Here is a 20830-nt window from a genome sequence, read left to right on the forward strand (position 1 = left end):
GGAATGTCAGGATTTCATAGGGCTATGTCAAAATCTCCTGTAGAGGACAAATTAATTTGGGGTAGTTTAACTTAGAAAATTCACAACTTGATTACCTTATTACATATAATTTTCAGCTAAATTTAGAAGCTGAATTTAATTAGGGCAAGCATGTGTTTTGATCCCAAGTTTTAGGCAATTTATCAGCAAGTTAAATTTGAATTCATAAATTTATAGGTGAGTGCTTTTTCAGGTTCCATCTGTCTTACTTTATAGCATACATCTCACAAAAATTTTTTTAAACTGAGCCAGGTGTGGTGACACATGTCTTTAATCCCAGAGACAGAGGCAGGTGAGACCCTGTCTCAAAGAACAAAAAAATATAACAGAACAAAATTGAATGTATTTATAATATATAATATGATGTTTTAAGGTTTGTATACATTGTGTAATGATAAATAAAACTAATTAACATATTCATTACTTTATATATTTATAATTTAAGACCTATAGTCTATTATAGTCTATGCAGTTTCTAATACATAATACCTCATTATTAACTGTAGTCTCTGTATTTTATAGTAAACCTCTTGAATTTATTCTTTTTAATCTAATTGAAATTTTGTTTGGTTTTGTTTTTGTTTTGAGGTTGTTTTTGTGTTTTTTTTTTTTTCCCAGACAGGGTTTCTCTGTATAGGCTGTCCTGGAACTCACTTTGTAGGCCAGGCTGGCCTTGAACTCAGATTTGCCTGCCTCTGCCTCCCATGTGCTGAGATTAAAGGTGTGTGCCACGACCACGGCTTTAGTTGAAATTTTGTATTTGTTGACCAACATTGCCTCAAAATCTTCCTCTTTCTAGTCTCTGGTAGTTACCATTCTGCTCTGTGTCTATGAATTTGGATTATGTTAGAGTCTATGCAGGAATTATGCAGTATTTGTCTTTCCATGTTTATCTTATTTTACTTAGCACAATGTCCTCTAGGTTCATTCATGTTGCCAAAAACAAAAAAGATTTTATTTATTTTATATATATGAGTGCTCTATCTGCATGTACAACTTTATGCCAGAAGAGGCCATCAGATCTCACTAGAAATGCTTGTGAGCCACCATGGTTGCTGGGAATTAAACTCAGAACCTCTGGAAGAGCAGTCAATGCTTTTAGCCAATGAGTCATCTTTCCAGACTCCCATCCCCCCTTTACTATTTTTTTAATGGTACTTGGAATTGAACATGGGGCCTTGTGAATGCCAGGCAATTGCTTTAGCACTCTGAGCTATATCACCAGCTCTGGTTTTCAACTTTTTAATTTTGAGACAGGTTTTTGCTAAGTTGTGCAGGCTGGCCTTGAACTTATGATTCTCTAGCCCCAGCCTGCTAAGCAGCTGAAATTATAAGCCTGTGTCACCATGCCTGGCACTGTGTGTGTGTGTACCTACCAGTGCAGATGCATGTAGAGGCCAGAAGTTAACACCAGGATGCCTTCCTCAGTGAAATTAGAGCTCTTTGTTTTGACTAGACTGCCTAGCCAGAAAGCCCTCTCTCCTCTGGATCTACCTGTCTCTTGCCTTCAATACTGGGATTAGGTTCATCAGACTTGGCTTTTATGTGATTTCTGGGGGCCTAAACACGTCCTCTTCCAAGCCATTCTTTCCCTCTTTTTAAAAGGGGTAATAGTATTCCTTTATAATACTACTGTAATAGCATGTGAATATATGCTACATTTTCTATATCCATTCATCTATGGATGGATACTTGGTTTGGCTCCATAACTTGTCTATTGTGAATATGCCACATATGAGTACACTACATTGATTTTATTTCCTCTAGAAATACCAGAAGTTGCACTGATAAATTATATGGTAGTTCTGTTTTTAATTTTTTGAGGGCCCTGCATACTGATTTTTCATAATACACATACTAGTTCACGTTTCCACTGACAGTATATAAATGAGCCCTTCTTCTATCCCCCCAGGCCTGGGGATTGAACCAGACTCTTTAGTTTCCATTATTGATTAAATCACCTTACTAGTTGAGTTCTATTTAGATTTTCTATTTCTCCCTTAACCAACCAATTTTGGTAGGATGAGTATCTCTAAGATCTTAACCATTTTATCTAGGTTATCCAATTTGTTAGCATGCCATCAATATATGTGGCACTCCTATGCAATTGTTCATAGTATTTTAATTCTTTTTGTTTCCACAAGACCGGTAGTAATGTCCACGTTTTCATCTTGTGTGTGAGAGTCCATGTGTAGATATGTGAAGGCCAGAGGTCAACCTCGGATGCCACTCTTCAGGAGCCATCAACCTTAGTTTTTGAGATGAGTCTCTCACTGGGACTCAGGAGTCACTGATTAGGATAGGCTAACTATCAGGAACCCCAGGGGTTCTCTGTCCACCTCTCTAGTATTGGGATTACAGGTGTGTTACACCATGCCAAATTTTTAAATTTTTAGGGTCTTATTCTGGGAATTGAGCATAAGCACTTTACCAAATGTGCTAGCAGTTCACTCCCTGTGTTCTCACTTTTGATTAATACTTTGATTTTTTTTTTTGAGACAGCGTTTCTCTGTGTAGCCCTGGCTGTCCTGGAACTCACGCTGTAGACCAGGCTGGCCATGAATTCAGAGAGATCCTCCTGCCTCTGCCTCCGGAGTTCAGGGATTAAAGGCATGTGCCATCACTGCCTGGTGAATTTTTTTCCTTAATGTGACTAAAGCATAATCACTTTTATTGATCTTTTGAATTTATTCAGTTTTTCCATTTTTCATGTTCCCTATTTAATTTATCTCCACTGTAATCTTTAATATTTCCTTGCTGCTGCAAAGTTTGAGTTTGATTTTAGTCACTCCCCCACACACATACCTAGTTCCTTAAAATGTAAAGTTAGGCTGTTCAATTGGGATCTTTCTTTTTTAAACAAATATATCATTTATTTTATACTAATTCATCCAAGCTAAATAAACATACTGCTTTATATCTAATACAATATTTTATTAATTCTTTAAGAATTTATTACAATATATTTTGATAATGTTTACCCCTACTACTCCCCCTAATTCTTCCCAGAACTCACACTCGTGTTTCTACCCCTTCTTAATTTCGTGTCCTCTTTTGTAAAAAATAACCCACCAGCTCTAATTTGTGCTGCTCAATGTACTCATGGGTGTGGGGCCAGCCGCTGGAGCAAGGGTGACTACCAGGAGCCACACACACCCTGAATAAAGCCGGACTCTCCCTTCTCCAGAAGCCATCGACTGTCCACAGCAACTTAGTTGGGCTTAGATATTATTGAGCCAATGCCCCACTGCCATGCTTGAATGTTGACTGGCTTGATTTTATAGAGGTCTTGTGCAGACAAGACTGCTGGCTTGATTTCATGAATGCAGTGGTCCCATCATGTCCAGAATGGACTCTTTCAGTCCATTCCTCCCTGAGCTTTCTCTCCCCCTTTCCATGATGGTCCCTGGGCCGTCTGTGTTTTTTTTTTGTTTTTTTTTGTTTTTTTTTGTTTTTTTTTTTTTTTTGTGTGTGTGTGTGTGTGTGTGTGCGTGTGTGTGTGTGTGTGTGTGTGTGTGTGTGTGTTGGGGAGTGGGAATGTTGGGGGGTATTACTTCCTAGTCTTCAAATATTAAAATGTTTTATTGACAGTGCTTCATTAAAAACCAAACAAACCAAACAAAAAAACTCTTGACATTTCTTTTGAAGATTGAAGCAGAATTTTCAATTCCTGAACAAAATCTCACTGTACAAGCTGACTCTTGTCCTCCGGACTTACCAAAAAAGTGAGTAAATTAAGCATATCTAAATGTTGACTAATTGTGCCTGAGGGATGAAATCTCTTGTTCTGCTTCTCTGTGCTGCTGGAAGAGACCTCTTTCCGGTACGCATCATCATTTTCTCCTTCTGTTTCAGCGCCATGAAAGATGTAAAGACTACGGCGGAGCAACCGAGCAAACCAAGGGTGGAGGTGGCCAGCGCAGATGCGTCTTCCTTTGACAGGACTTCTGAAATAAGGGCCAAGGAAGAGCTCGTTTTGCGTTCGGCTAAATCAAGCCCTTCTTTTGAGTTTTTAGAGCTAAACTGTGAGTGTAACAACAAGGTTGTCATAACCAGGGAAGGGCAGGCAAAGGCCTCTCCAGTCGTGGGAGAGCCCCTTCAGAAATACCAGAGTCTGGATTTCGGTTCCACTTTGCACGGGTCGTGTCCTGGTGCTCCGCCCAGCACCACAGCAGGCAGGTGCAGCAATTCAAAGGGGCCGGTGACACGGACCAAATCAACTCCCTTTGAGTGGATTCCGCAGAGAAAAACAAGCGAGTTGGACATGGAAGACGGTTCTTCATTCTTGGAATCTCAACTGCATGCGCCTTGTCTCATGGAGCTGCAGGCGCAAAGAGTGGTCCATGTTTCTTCCGAGGAACTGAATTATTCACTGCCACGTGCCTCTGAGCACCCAACATGCGATGCCCCTTGTGTACTGCAGCAAGGCCCCGACACTTCTAGGGTGCATTCTTGCACGTCTTTAGTAGAAGATCCCTATTTTCCATCGTCACCCCCAAACAGTGCTGATTCTAAGATGTCTTTTGATCTGCCTGAGAAGCAAGATGGAGTCGTATGTGCTTGTGCTCTGCTGCCAGCCTCTTCTACAGCCTCCCCTTCCTACTGCAGCTCCCGCGAGTCTTCAATGGCAAGCCCTGGGACCGGTTTCCCCCCACTGTTAAACCAAGAGACAGCCACACAAGGTAAGCTATGTCCTCAAATTTGTATAACATTTTGGACCTTGCCTTGTTTCCATTAAATATTTTGTTTTCTCTTAACCCTTCTCTTCCTCTGCTTCTTTTTCTTCTTTTTCTCCTCAAAGAAATAAATTCTAGGAGTGTTCTGATGGTGTACTATAAAGACAATCGCAATGAGGCTGTCAGGTCTGGGGACCTATCTTCGCCAACAGGAAGGCTTCTAACATGGCATCCTCATTCCAGACTTGTTTATCAACAGCCACAGTTTACCTTTACCATACAGAAGCAGCTTCCCAAGTACAGAGGGCAAACTGGTCAACAGCACTGCACAGTCACCCAGAAATGTTTGTTACACACTTATGTGCCTGTAATGTGTTGACCACATTGCTAAGCATTGAATTCTCTTCCTGCAGGGGTGGGAGTGGTAGGACCTGATTTCCTGCGCTTTTCTCATCTTAGTAGATGAGGATATTTGCTTAGTATTGTGTGACTTTCTGAAATCTTTTAACACAATTTTCATATTTATGCCCTATAATTCTAGATTTTTACATATCAAACATACTGTTTTGTTTAACTGAGCAGTCAGAAAATAATAGTGAATATACTATTAGAGGTTATTATATGCTGATGTTTTTCTTTTTAGGAAGTGGATGGAACCTAGTGCCTCAGGCAGATCAGGCAGGTGTCTAAGTGGAACCCTAGCCCAGACCCTAATAATCTGATATAGAAGATGAAGGAAGCGAAGAGCAAGTTTCATTTGCTTAGGCATATTGCCAGATAATCAATCCATAAAGAGCATTTACTTAGTACAGAAAACTTCTGCTCTATAACAGTATTGATTGCTGCTTCCCTTTTCCTCTTTTTGAAGTCATGGGACTTGAATCTAGCCAGTCAGGAAAGAGCTCTATCATGGAGGGATAGCCCCAGCCTGTGTTTCTTTCTGTCCTCTTTTCTTGATTTAGATAGAGTCTTCCTACTGAAGCCAGCCTAGAACTCACGGAGACCAGGCTGATCCAGAACTCACAGCAGTCCTGCCCTAGACTCTCAAGTGTGGGCATTAGTTTCTCTGTTTCCTTCTATCTGTGTGTATGGCATGTGTGTGTGTGTGTGTGTGTGTGTGTGTGTGTACTGAACTCAGAGCTTGCCTTTCACTGCCCTGCCCCAGGCTGGGAACTAGCAAGCCCTTGTCTCTGCCCCTTCCCCTCCAGGGCTGGGCTCATAAGCACAAATGGCCACTCAGGCTTTTCATGTGGATGCTGGGGATCTGAGCTCAGGTGCTCATCCTCACACAGTACAGTCTTACCCACCTAACCATCTCCCCAGGTTTTGTTGCTTTGTTCATTTTCCTGTTTTGGTTTTTTCAGACAAGGTCTCAGGTAACCCAGGCCGGCCTCAAATTCTTTATATAAACAAGAATGACTTTGAACTCTTAATAAGTATGTGCTATGAAAACCTAGCAAATTTGGTAGATGAGTAAATCATTTATTGCAAAAAATATTTTATCTGGATCTGAGAAGGTTCTTCTTTTGACCTAATTCTTTTATAGTTTGATTATATTTAAAATGTAAGGAATTTTGTATTCTTTAGTGTGTGTGTGTGTGTGTGTGTGTGTGTGTGTGTGTGTGTGTGTGCCTAGATCAGTGAATCAGTGAACAGCTTGCAGGAGTGAGTTTTCTACTTCTACCATGTGGGGTCTGGATTGAACTCAGGTTGTCAGACTTAGTAGCAAGTGCCTTCACCTGCTGAGGCACCTCACCATCTCCTGTTTTCTTTTTATGAATAACCGTCATGCTTTAAACATCTCAGAACATCAAAAACAACAAAGAAAATAAGTTATTTTCATATTGTAGCAAAATTGACATGTCTGCCATCTGGTGGCAGTTTCTTATAGTAGCATGTAAAGTGTTCTGCACAAATTCGGATTTTTTTTTTTTTTATTCAACAGAAAACATTGTAGGCATTTGAGCCTGCCCTAGATTTCTAGTCTACGTCCATTCCCAGAATTTTCTCCTTTTTTGATGAACTATTTCTATTTCTGTAATAAACTTCTATATTTTGGATTCTGTATGGAATAGAAAAAGGATTTTTTTCACCTTTTGTGTATATGAATGTTTAGCTTTTGTGTATATGAATATTTGTGAATGCTATAGAAAACAAAAGGGAAGAGTTATGTAGAAAATAATCCAAACCATCCTAACAGTGACAAAATGTTTGGGGATATTTAAACCTTTAAACCCAGTAAAAACTTCAAAGATCAAGTAAAGCTTTTACCTAAAAACAAATTCATTCTTTTTCCTAGAGTAAGCACATACAAATCTGTTAAATTTATATTTAGATTAGAGGGGGATGTAAGGATCTCCTTTGTTCTCATTACAAAATTGTGATTACATTTCTGTCATTTGGACAGTGACTTCTCCAAGGATAGATGACGAAATTCCCCCTCCGCTCCCTGAACGGACACCCGAGTCTTTTATTGTGGCTGAGGAAGCTGGTGAGTACAATTCAGTAAGTCTAAAGTGTGTTCCTTCCCAGGTCCCTCCAGTGTTCTATGTGCTGCTGAGCATCCATTTGTCTCTTTAAAAAATAATCTATCTCATTCAGCTGGGCTGTGGTGGCACATGCCTTTAATCCCAGCACTTGAGAGACAGAGGCAGGCAGATCTCTGTGAGTTCGAGGCCAGCCTGGTCTACAAAGAGAGTTCCAGGACAGCCAGGGTGGTTATATAGAGAAACCCTATCTCAAAAAACAAACAAAAATCCCATTCCTAAGAACTGGGCATATCCACTTTCTTGCAGGAGAATTCTCACCAAGTGTTACTGAGTCCTTACCTTGGTGGTGAAGGTAAGAATTGGAGCCTCACTGGAATGGAGTAGAGCATCTGACTCAAAGACCCACAGCTCTGTGGGACTTTAGCAACTTTCGTCTGACTCAACTCATTTGTATTTAACAGACTATAGTTTATTCTACACATTTTTTTAGACATACTGATTTTGTTTTAGTTACACAAATGTTTTGCCTGTATGTATATATGTGTACCACATGTGTGCTTTGTGCCTATTGAAGTCAGAGAAGGGCATGGGATCCCCCAGGACTGGAGTTGTGGATGGTTGTGAGCCACTAGGTGGGCGCTGGGAACTGAACCCAGGTCTCCTGCCAGAGCTCTCTCCAGACTGTATTCTCTTCATTTTAACAACTGTCATGCAATAGTTAACTAAATTATAAATGTAAAACAACATGCTGGAGGATATGGGGGATAAGGAAGGTGTACAAGATACATCTCTCCCTCTTAAGAAGCTTACGTTTGAAGTACAGGATGTGTATATGAATCTTTGTTTATTATATCAAGACCATATATATCAACGATATGTGAAAGACAGGAGAGCCTTTCAGGCTGAGAGTAATCAGAAAGGCCCAGTGAGAGAGAAAACATTTGAGTGGATTCCTAAGACAGCTAAGGCAAAAATGAATGTTTTCTAAGGAGACAGATTATTCACTGTACTCAATTCATGGGCTGGATTGTGTTAGCAGTGAAATCACATACAGGAACTTTTAATGACATGTGCAAGTTATTTAAGATGAACACCTGGAATAATGTTTCCTGATTCTAAAAGAAAAATCTGTATTTTTGATAATCTGTTATGTATTTCTAGATATTCTTTGAACCAACTATTTAAGTATATACAATGATTTCAGAGCTAAGACAATTAAGCATTTAGAAGTTTCTACAGGGCTATGAATGTAGCTTAGTTGTAGAGCATTTGTCTAGCACGGCAAGATTCTGGGTTTAATCCCTAGTACTGAATTAAAAAAATAGTTCCCACAATTGTGATGGTGGAAAGTCACAATTTAATGTAATTGTTGTTACAATCACTGGTAATAGTATGGACACACATAATGGTCTTTTTCTTTTTCTTTTTTTTTAACTCACATAGCAAAGAACACTCATCCTTTTTCAAGTGCCATAAAGTAATCATAATTTCAACAACTTATCTCCAAATAAATTTTTAGGGTAATGTTCTAAATTATGGAAGAACTAATTCCGGAGGAGATCGATTTAGAACTAATTCCATATGGCAGTTATGAAAAATCACTGTAAGAGTTAGGGACGCCTTTTTATGATTCAGCACACTTATGAATTAAGAAATGCTGTTATCACTACAGTTACATGAACTATATTTTTTAAATGACATTTATTGTTTCAAACTTGTATTGTGCGTACATATTATTCTTTCACTTTTTCCCTTCTCACATATTTAGAGTGTGAAACTCACACGTCCCAAATCAGGTAAAGACTTCTCTTGACTTTAGGTGACATTTAGTCCTAAGAACTTGTTTTGTAAAACAGCTCATTTAGTTAGAGTAATTCACCTCAGGAAGATTCATAGTTCTTGTAAACAGCTTCTGCTGTCTTGATTTATTTTTGGGTTTCCCAGACTGACAATTTTGTTTTGTCATGGGCAAAGTAAAGGCAAGATCCTTCAAAGAAACAAACAAAAACATTATTTCACATAGGCTATTTGAAAATTGAAATAGTTAAAACAATCTTGTGTAAAAAGAACAAAGAAGAAAAATACTATCCTACCTAACTTCAAAAAGCCAGAGACATCAGAATGTCAAGGTACCAACATAAAAGAGACACCCAAACCAGAAGAACAGATACATACCTTAGGGAAACTGACATATGCTTCTATAGCCAACCGACTTTTCACAAAGATGCTATGAACATGGATAGAATAGGACAGTATTTTCAATAAATGATTCTGTGAAAATTGGGTGTCCACATGTATAACAGGTGGGCTCCTACCTCTCACAGGTCACCAAAAACAACTCAACATCTACTAAATACTTAAGTATAAGACCTAAAACTACGAAATGACTAGAAGAAACTTCAGGAGTTTGGAATGGGCAAGGACTTTTCTGAACAGGACATTAAAAATAAAACAATAAGGAAACAAAAGCGAGAATAGACAAGTGGAATTATGCCAAATAAAAGGCCTCATGCAGCAAACGCAACAACCTGTGTCTTTAACTTAGAAACCTTTGTTCACTATGCATCTGACAAGTACAGCATTGCTCAGCACTACAGTGACTCAAATTTCATTCTGTTTTTTATTTATTTATTTGGTGTTTTCAAGACAGGGTTTCTCTGTGTAGCCATGGCTGTCCTAGAACTTGCTCTGTAGACCAGGCTGGCCTCAAACTCACAGAGATTCGCTTGCCTCTGCCTCCTCAGTGCTGGGATTAAAGGAGTACACCACCATGCTCAGCCTTAGTGATTCAAATTTAAAAAATCCTGTCTCAATAGGATATTCTGGATATTGACCAAAATGTATAAGGAATATACAAAAAAATTAACAGCAAAAAAATATAGTAGCCTGATTTAAAAATTGGCAGTATATCTAAATATATATTTCTCAAAAGAAGACATAACTATGGCCAACAGAGATAAAGATATTCAGGATCACTAACCATCAAAGAAATACAAGTGAAAACCACAATGTGGCATAACCCCACTCCACTCCAAAAACAAAAGTGGATGTTGGAGCCCCTGGATCTGGAATTACAGGTGGTTGTAAGATGCCATATAGGTGCTGGAACTGAACCTACATCCCCTGGAAGAGCAATCAGTGCTCTTAACTGCACTCACTTTTTAAAAACTTGCTATTACTCTTCTTTTTCCTGCGTTTTGCTTATATTATATACTAAAAAAACTGAGTAACATCTACTGGGAATTCATAGGTATTTTGTAAACATTAGCATAGGCTGCAGTTGTCATTAGCATATTTGTTCATATTATCATGTTACTCAAATATATATATGTACTACAATGTGGATATTAAAAAGCATTGGAGCAGTCTATAATTCAAACTACCAATCTACTAAAATTTACCAAAATATAACCTTAATTAAAGAATACACTTTTTGAGGGCTGGGCGTGATGGTACATGCCTTTAATCCCAGCACTTAGGAGGTGAAGTCAGGCAATCTCTGTGAGTTCAAATCTAACCTGGCCTATATAGCAAATTGCAAGCCATCAGGGCTAGATAATGAATCTCAGTCTCAAAAAAAAAAAACAAACAACAAAAAACCCCAAGCCAAACTAAAACAATAAACAACAACAAAAAACAACAACCCCAAACTAACAAACTACTTTCTGAGACAGGCATGGTGGCTCACATCTATAACCCCAGCACTTGGGAAGTTGCAGCAGAACTGCCAGAAGTTCAAGGCTACCATTGGTTATAAAGTAAGACCCTGTCTCAATAAAACAAAACAAAAATACATGTGTTTGGGGCTGGAGAGATTGATGGCTCAGTGGCTAAGGGCACTGGCTGCTCCTCTGGAGAACCCAGGTTTGGTTCTCAGCACCCACATGGTGGCTCATAACCATCCATAACTCTGGTTTCAGGGGATGTGGTTCCCTCCTCTGATCTTTGCAGGGATCAGGCACATGTGTGTTACACATACATACCTGCTGGCTGTCTTAGTCAGTGTTCTATTGCTGCAAAGAGACACTACGACCAAGCAACTCTTATACAAGGAATTGCTCATATATATAAATAATAAAAAAATTCTTTAAATTGTTGATTTTCTCATTTATAAATTAAAAATTTATAATTTTTTGTGAGAATTGAGATAATGCATATAAAGTTTTTAGCACAGTGTTACCAAATAGCCCTCATCAAATATCTTCCAAGTGTTAGGATAGGCAGGATATGTAAGGAAAAGCACTACTTTTTTTTTTTTTTTTTTTTTTTTTTTTTTTTTTTTAGACAAGTTTAGCCATGCAGCATCTCAGGCTGGCCTTAAACTTTCTATCCTCCTGCCTCAGCCTCCCGAATTCTGGAATCACAAGTGTATACCACTATGCCCAGCGAAAAAGTACTATTTAATGTTTATATTAAGTTGGGTGGATGAAATTAATACCCATGTGGAATCATTGATTATCTATGTAGCACTAATTATAATCAGCAGGATTTTGGGGAAATAGGATGATATTACTAGAGTGGCTAGGAAAGCCTTTACTCAGCAGAAGAAAGATCTTAGAGAATTTAGGACAAAAGGAAGGAATTACACAAGTTATGACAAGCCTAAGAAGACTCAAAGGAACATGATGTGTGCAAAGAAATCATGAGTAGATTATTTGTATATTTTACTGTGCTGAGATCCAATTCAGGGCCTCATACATGTTAGGCGAGTGTTCTACCCCTCAGCTACTCCCCCAGCTAGTGACTAGGTTATTGTCATTGCGATAGCGGTTCAACTTTGTAAAATACAGAAGATAAACTTAGATAAAGTGTAGCAAGGTTTTGAAGTTAGTCAGAGGGAATATCCAGATTGTAAAAATCCACAAAGACAGTGAGCTGGTGGGTCCTGGCTACCAACTGGCTCACTAAACACCTAAGTACCAAGCCTCCATCTCACAGAACACCCATGACCAGGCCTCCTACTCTGTCTGGATCAGAGAACTCTAAGAACACGAAGGCTGCTGGGATTCTCCCCTCTTACACATGGTGTAGAACTTACTAGTGCCAGAGGGCTGTGAGAACTTCATTTTTCAAGTCAACATAGCTGTGCCAGCAATATACTACCTAATTGTCTCAAGCTTCTGTTGTCATGACTTACCATGATGGACTGGACCCTGAAATGATGAGCCAAAATAAATCCTTTCTCTGTTAAAAGCAAGCGAGGAAGCAAGCAAGCAAACTAGAGGTTGCCAGGGTTGGGGGGAAAGGGAATAGGGAGCTATTAATGGGTGTAGGTTTCCTTTCATGGTGATGAAAACTGTTCTGGAACTAGACAATGGTGATGATGGTGCAATACCATGAGTGCACTGTTATTGATGACAAATCATGTGTATTTTACTATATACCCAAAGCTAGGCAGAGGAACACAGACTTAATACAGAAAATAACAACATTGTAGATTCTTCCTCTAGAGACACTTAAGATGAAATGGTATTTCAGGAAAACATCCACCAAGATATTGCTAACAATTTTATTTCTCAGAATATGCCCTAACAGCAAACTGAAAGATAAACTGTCTGGAAGTGTTTATCAAACAATTATTGGATTAGGTACTGGAAATAAGTACTATACAGCACATAAGAAATAAACAACAATACTTGCTTCATAGGTAAATTTTACAGCCTAAATATCCTATGACCAGGGCTGTTGAGATGACTCAGAAGATAAAAGTGCTTACCTTGCAAGCTTGATGACCTGAATTCAATCCCTGTGACCCACAAAAAAAAGATGGATATGTCTGTGGAGGTAGCTGAAGGGCTCTTGCCACTAAGCATGACAACTTGAGTTGGACGCACGCAGTAGAAGCTGAAAACTGACTTCCGCAGGTTATCCTTTAACCTCTACATGCACACTATAGTATGTCTGTGCTCCCAGTACACCTATAATGAGATGAGAGGTAGAGATGGGAGAATCAACTAGAAGCTGGAAGGCTAAAATTTTCTGTAAAATAAATTAGATCCAGAACCTTGGTAAAAATCCACTTCCAATTTCTTTAGAAGAATACATCCATGAGTGAGCTCACAAGTTTGTGATGAATCATGGGCTCCTTGGTCAACAAAGTCGGACTATACTTTTGAGGCTCTGGTCACTGTTCAGATAATTCCTTTTACATTGTATGACAGTTCATCTCACTGTTGCTCTGTCCACCACAGGAGATGGAGGCCCTGGAAGGCAGCAAATGTTCTAAATCTTTCTGCCAGCTGGACATGGTGGTGCACACCTGTAATCCTATGTTCAGATCCTTTTTGGTGGTTGTGATAGTTAGTTTTACAGGATCTGCAGTCCTCTAGGAGGGCCTCCAGGCACATCTGTGAGGGATTATTTTGATTCAGCTAGCCTTCAGACATGCCTGTGAAGAACTATCTTGATTAGGTTGAGGTGAAAAGACCCACCTCAGTACTGGTTAGCATTGTACCCTGGGATTCGGTCCTGGGTACCAAATGAAGAACTCCAGCTAAGTAGAACCAGCATCCAGCACCCCCTACTTTCTGACCATGTATGCAATGGGACCAGCTGAGCTTGCGTCCCCGCCACCAGGACTACCCCCATGAATTTATACACACTGGGACCACGAGCCAACTTAACCCCTTTTCCTGGAGTTGTTCTTGTCAGGCTATGTTGTCATAGCAACAGGGAAAGTAACCAGGACAGTGATTGCAGGCTACAATGGACTAACAGCAAAAATTACACAGCCACAAAACGTGTCCTGACCCGACTTTTAATTGGTGGATTTCTTTGCTTTGCTATATACTTTTCTTATTACAGATCTACATCAGGATGGTTCCCCTCCACCTCCACTCCCAGAAAGAACTCCGGAGTCCTTCCTTCTTGCTGATGAAGACTGTAAGTTGGCATTGCTTTCCAAAAAAAGTTATAAAATGAAATGTTAAAAGGTCTAAAATAAGCTAAGTGTGGTAGTGCATGCCTGTAATCTCAGCACTTGAGAGGTGAAGAGAAGAGTTCAAGGCCATCCTTAGCCACATTGTTTAAGGACAGCCAAAGCTGTTTGAGACCTATCTCATAAAAACATAGACAAGGCTGGGCATGGTGGTGTGCCAGAAGGCAGAGGCAAATCTCTGTGAGTTCCAGGCCAGCCAGGGCCACACAATGAGACCCATCTAAAAAAACCCAAAACAACTAAGTTAAAAACAGTAAGTCTTACATGGAAAGTTACAAAGAATGATTAAATAAAAGAATAAATTTTAAAGTCTACAATATATAATGAAAATGATACCTAAGAAGGAAAAACATATAGGCCAAGCTTGAATATACACCTATATTTAAGTCATAGGCTTAAGAAACTTTACAACAAAATGTTTTTCTTTCTTTTTTCTTTTTTGTTAAGGTTTACAGGCCCAACCCATAGAATCTTACTCTACTAGCTATCCTGAAACTATGGAGAACTCAACATCTTCTAAACAAACATTGAAGACCCCTGGAAAAAGTTTCACAAGGAGTAAAGTAAGACTAGAGATTTAGAAAACATCTCAGAGTTTCCCTTACTACAGGCTTTCCCTCCACTGCATTAAGATTGAAAATTACATTAAGCATCTTTATTAAACGGAGTTTTGATCTCACACAGTCAAAATGAACAGAAAGCAAATCTATGGAATGAGAGTAATTACAGTAACATGTCAGTATATTAAAATAAATGCATCATCTACCAAAAAAGTTCAGGAATAGGTCCACATACGCGTAGAGATTTAGTACATTATGGTGTGTCTCAAATCAAGGGATAAAGATGGATAGTTTCATAATTGTTAGTGGGTTGAGAATGTAGCTCAGTTAGTAGACTGCTTGCCTAGAGCCTGCTTAAAGCCTGGAGTGTGACCCAGGGTGGTGAATATCTGTAATACCCAAATCCTAATATTTGGGAGGTGGAGGCAGGAAGATCAGAAGTTCAAGGCTGGGATACGTGAGACCATGTCTCAGAAAAAGTTGTTGGTCCAAATAAGTAATAATGTAGAAAATATTTAGGATCTACAATTCATATTGACATCAGGATAAAGTCTAGATAGCTAAAAGATTTAAATGTTAAAATGTGTACATATACATAAAACTACTAAACAGGACCTGGAGAGATGCTCAGAGATTAAGAGCACTAACTGCTTTTCCAGAGGACTTGAGTTCAATTTTTCCAGAGGACCTAAGCACCCACCGGGGATCTTAACTGTCTATAATTCCAGTTCCAGAGGATCTGATGCCCTCTTCTGCTCTCCCTGGGCACCAGGCATATACATGGTACATAGACATACATGCAGGCAAAACATCTATACACACAAAATAATGAATCACTCTAATTGTTTTAAATCTGAAAATGAAAAACAAGCCCCCAAAGGACTCAACAACAACTATTTAAAACATCCTAAGTTACAAGAGTACTTTTTGGTAAGATATTTTTGTAACTCTGGGAGTATGAATGGCCTTTGTAACTATAACAATCCAGAGGCAGTAAGGAAAAGGATACACACATTCCACTAAATGAAACAGAAAATTTTTGCACAGTGAAGGAAAGTTGCCTGAAAAATCAAAGATAAAGAACAAATCGGAGAGAAAAATGCCTGTGACTGGCACCATAGTCAGAGGATATTGTCTACTATATGATGAATTGCTAGAAATTCATAATATAAAGTAAGAATGGGTAAAAAGCACATGGCTGAAGAGCAAAGCAACCCCCAGAGGCTCTGGTCAGTTCTGGAATACCCCAGTGAAGGGAGAGACACCCGTCATCTTTACCCCTGGCCTTCTGTCCCGTTGTTTCTAGACATGTACTATGATGCATATGGTAAAATAGCAAGATAGAATCACGTGGTAATTCTATATTGAATTAAGATGTAAGATGGAAAAATAATTGCATTTTCATGGCTATTGTTAAGGAAACTAATCCTGTTAAGTCTGTGTTTTTAGTTGACTAAAGCATTTTGAACTTTATAGGAAAATATTAACTTTCCCCCTTTCTTCACTTTTATAGAGTTTAAAGATTTTTCGAAATATGAAAAAAAGTAAGTTCATTCGTACTTATTTTTTAGAATGTATCTAAAACTTTTAAATTTACACAGTTTTTGGTATAATCACCCTATGAGAAAAGTTAACAACATCATTCCCTATTTGAATTTCATTATGGACCTGTGGGTTAGAGCGATCACCCAGGCCTTGACTTTGCTGGGCTCCATCAGGCTAATGTCGGGTAGGGGCTTCTGTTTACAGACAGAATTAGAATAACTACAATGTTTGGATTGTCTACCCATACCAAGATGCTTAGATATAAATATGTTATTTACACTCCTAGCAGTCTAACCTTCGATATATTTTCTTTGACACAGTAACAGCAAAGCATATTGTGAAACAAATGTGTTGACTTGATGAAACAAGCAAAGCCTTGACACATTTCCATTTTCACATGTATTACCAGCAGCAAAAGTCTGTTGCTTATTATTTTGCTGTATTTTAATGTAAATAAAAACCCACGGGCTCTTTAAAATTTTGGAAATTCTCTTAGACACCTTATTTACAATTATAAGGTCTATAAAACACGATGGTATGACTCTTAAATGGGACCCACTTGGTTGGTTAGGAAGGACTAAATAGTTGATATTATACTGGAACAATAGGGAGGGACAAGGAACACCAGGGAAATTTTGGAAAGCAAATCTCAGGTAGATAGTTGAGTGTTACTTTTCCCTTCGAGGCTTGTCCTTTATTTTTCTATCCATGAAGTTCAGATTCTCAATAGTTTGCCAGAATTACCATCATACCTGACCTCTGAAACAATCTTTTATCCATTATAGCTAAAGTCTGGTTAAGAAGCATGCCTTTCCCCCTAGAATTAGTCAAGGAAAATTTTAACATTTCAAAAGGAAAGTATAGTAACGGGGACAATTAAGTAGACAAAAAACAAATGAGTGACTGACTTGGACAGTCAGCCAAAGGTTAATTTGATCAGCTTGTTTAGGAAACACTCGGTTTTCTTTCTGTAGATACAGCACTATTTTGGGGATATCAAAGAAACAGTAACTTCAGGTAGATTTATACTGGCAGATCTTTGGGATATGGTGGGAGACTGAGCCTTCTTTCTTATGTAAAAACTCTCAGGGCATCCTCTAAATGTAGGCTAGACTGTATTTCTGTTTTTCAGCTACTTTCATTCGATATTCTTTGGTGGCTAAGAACAGTATCAAGCCTTCACAATGACCCTGGAGCTTAGACCTGCATTAGCTTAGACTTGTCTACCTGTCCTCCACCCTTCCAGATACTCATGACCCAAGAATTCCCCATGCTCTTTCCCAATCTGGATCTCTTAGTAGTCTGCAGGGAAGTTTTTAAATGAAAATAGCATTTTTATCTGTTATTTTGAGCTAACGTTTCTGTCTGCTTTTTTTCTTTATTTCTATAAATATTTGTTAAATGCCTGCTATGTGCCAGACATTGTGGAAGGGACCAGGTATATGGTGGTCGACAGTGATAATACTGGCTCTTAGGATTTTGTGCAACTTAAGACTAGTGAGGAATTGAGAAATTCAGTGAGTTCCAAGTACATACATAATAACATTGTGGTAGATGCTATCAAAGAAAACACGAGTAATTGTGAGAGAATGAAAAAAAGGTGTAGCTGGTTGTTTTATTACTCTTTGTTCTTTGGGGTGGAAGGGGCCTGCCACCCAGCTCCCAAATAAATACATGGAGACGTAATCTTTCTTATGAATGCCCAGCCTTAGCTTGGCTTGTTTCTTGCCAGCTTTTCTTAAATTATCCCATCTATCTTTTGCCTCTGGGCTTTTAACTTTCTATATACTTTTCTTCTTACTCCACAGCTTGCTGTGTAGCTGGGTGGCTGACCCCCGGAGTCCTCCTCTCCTTCTCCTTTTGTTCCCCTTCTTCTCTTTTTCTCCTTCTATTTATTCTCTTTCCTGCCTAGCTATTGGTCATTCAGCTCTTTATTAGACCAATCAGGTGTTTTAGACAGGCAAAGTAACACAGCTTCACAGAGTCAAGCAAATGCAACACATCTTTGCATCATTAAACAAATGTTCCACAGCATAAACAAATGTAACACATTTAAACTAATGTTCTACAACAGTAAGGTGAGGCTGAAAAGATGGGAGAGTAGTAGTTACATTCTTATTGGTCTTGCTGAGTAGAGTTTATTTTAAGTGCCGTGAGACACCATAAGAGGGTTTTAGACAGAAATGTTATGCACTCTGTTTTTATCGTGGTTACTGTATGAAGAGTGGATTACAGGTGACAAGAATGGAAGTTGCCAACCATGATGCCCAGTGATGCCCACTTTTAGTGGGAAAAATTTCGAGTAAATTTTGTTATAGTGTGTGTGTGTGTGTGTGTGTGTGTGTGTGTACGTGTGTACACGTGCATGTATGATGGGGGCACATATCTCAACTTGTGTATGGAGGACAACTTTGTAGAGTTGGTTTTCCCCTTCTACCTTTACATGAGTTCCAGGGAACAAGCTCATGTCCTCAGACTTACACAGCAAACTGCTTTACCGGATGAGCCCTAATGAGACATTTTAATTGCTCAGAAATACTATAGTTGCAAGTGACAGAATGTCCAATTTAGGCTAACTGGAGCATAAGAGAAACATTGTCTTGTAACTAAGAATTCAAATAATTCATTAAGTAGTTGACCTCTCATTCCATATTGCTTTGTGTCATTCTTGTGTATGTATGTGTGTATGCCTGTATGCACACATGTATGTACATGTGTGGTCTGAGGTTGATGTCAGGCGTCATCCTTAATCATGTATCTACCTTATTTTTCAGACAGGGTCTTTCACTGAACTGAGAGTTTACCAGTTGGTTATACTAGCTGGTCAGTGAGCTCCAGCGATCCTGCTCTCTTCATTTCCCACATGCTGGGATTGTAGGCACATGACTGCCATGCCTTGCCTTTTACTTGGGTTCTGGATGTCTGAACTCAATGCCTCACGCTTGCTCAGCAAGCACTTTACCTAATGAGCTATCTCTCTAGCCCCAGCTTTGTTTCGTTTTATAAGCTTACTCATAGGCAGATTTTTTTACCATGTGGTTTCAGGCTTCTGATGGAAAAAATTAGCTTCTTCCTGGTTGCTTAAGCAACAGTCTGATGACTAGTGTAAATTGGCCTGATGTTAGCCTGGTTCATTTGCCCCTGCCTGAATCGATTCTTAACAGTATATTTAACATTCCAATTAGGCAAGATAATATGTCTTATATTTAGCCACATAGTTACATGTGGTCACTGATTACTTAGTAATGAGATCAGACCTAAACATCTGGTGTGACCATGCCAATGTACCAACAATGGAAGCCCGCCCAAGTTATTAGTCATTTCATTCTTCTGCAAGTAGAAATAGTTCCACTTGACGTGTGGAAACTGAAAATTGGGGAGGATGTAACGGGAAAAAATAAGCTGTTTTTATCTGGAGAATACATGTTGAGCAGGCAGCATAAAAATAACTTGAGACAAGCCATAGGTAAAATATCAGTTCCCTCTAATATATATTTGCTGAATATTTGCTGCCTTTTTTAAAAAAGGAAAAGAAAAAGAAAAAAAAAAGGAAGAGGGGCTGGAGAAATGGCTCAGTGGTTAAGAGCACTGACTGTTCTTCCAGAGGACCTGGGTTCAATTCCCAGCACCCACGTGGCAGCTCACAACTGTCTGTAGCTCCAGTTCCAGGGGATCTGACACCTAGGGCAAAAACCAAACCAAACCAAACCAAAACAAAAACCTAGTGTGCATAAAAAAGTAAAAAAAAAAAAATTAAAGGAAGAAAGGAAAAAAAAGAAAGAAAAAATAAACAGTATTCTTTGGGACAAATATATTTTCTCAGTTCACATGTAGAGATTATTGACATCCTTGCACATCCCTATCTTCACCCAGTGTATTCCTGTCTACCCTCAGTTCCTAGCCCAGCTCTTGATGCACAGTATTAGTATGTACTGAATTGGAAACAACTGAAACTACTGTGTATTCTAGTGATTAATACTCAAGTATCCTCCAGAAAGGAAACGTTCTAGATGTTTCTAGAAGCCCAATATTACATACCTATTTGTAAACATATATATGCAGTTCTCACATTGCATTTTGAAATGTTAAGAACAAACAAAAAAGTGTGTAGTAATTTCTCCTTGCTTATAAGCTGTTTTTGAGAAAGTTTACATAAACTTGAGAAACCTTTATTCCTATAAGACAATGCACATGTATAATGTAGATCTGGTTTTACAGAATTCCTTTTAAAACTTGGTAGAAACTGATATATGTTTATATTAAGGTGTAAGGACCACACACACAATTTTAGTCTTACACATGGTAAATACAACAGCAAATGAAGCAACATAACAATGCCTTTGAGAGACTATGGCTCTAACTTAAAATCACCTATGAGAAAAAAATTGCTGCAAAGTAAGAGATTTAGGAGTAGAGGACAATATAAGAAAAACCTCAGCTTGCCATAGATAAATTAATATAAACTGATCAGAGTTTGACAAAGATAAACTCCAAAGCCAAAGGTGAATTCTAAAGTAGTGGATTTTCTTTTGGGCCACCAACCAGCTCCCAAATTATGACACAAAAACTTATTAGTTATGAATG

General features: G+C 38.7%; 1 protein-coding gene across 1 annotated transcript in view; it reads left to right on the forward strand.

Annotated features, from left to right (window-relative positions):
- The window catches only part of Ptpn22 (protein tyrosine phosphatase non-receptor type 22), a 49106-nt gene that overhangs the window by 24097 nt on the left and 4179 nt on the right, over positions 1-20830 (forward strand). The window contains 9 exon segments of the mRNA XM_059266006.1: positions 3688-3764; positions 3895-4721; positions 7123-7206; positions 7511-7545; positions 7548-7636; positions 8975-9000; positions 14009-14086; positions 14589-14704; positions 16215-16245. Of these exon segments, the coding sequence (XP_059121989.1) occupies positions 3688-3764; positions 3895-4721; positions 7123-7206; positions 7511-7545; positions 7548-7636; positions 8975-9000; positions 14009-14086; positions 14589-14704; positions 16215-16245 (1363 nt within the window).

Source organism: Peromyscus eremicus, chromosome 6 (assembly GCF_949786415.1).
Source record: "Peromyscus eremicus chromosome 6, PerEre_H2_v1, whole genome shotgun sequence".
Lineage (NCBI taxonomy): Eukaryota > Metazoa > Chordata > Mammalia > Rodentia > Cricetidae > Peromyscus > Peromyscus eremicus.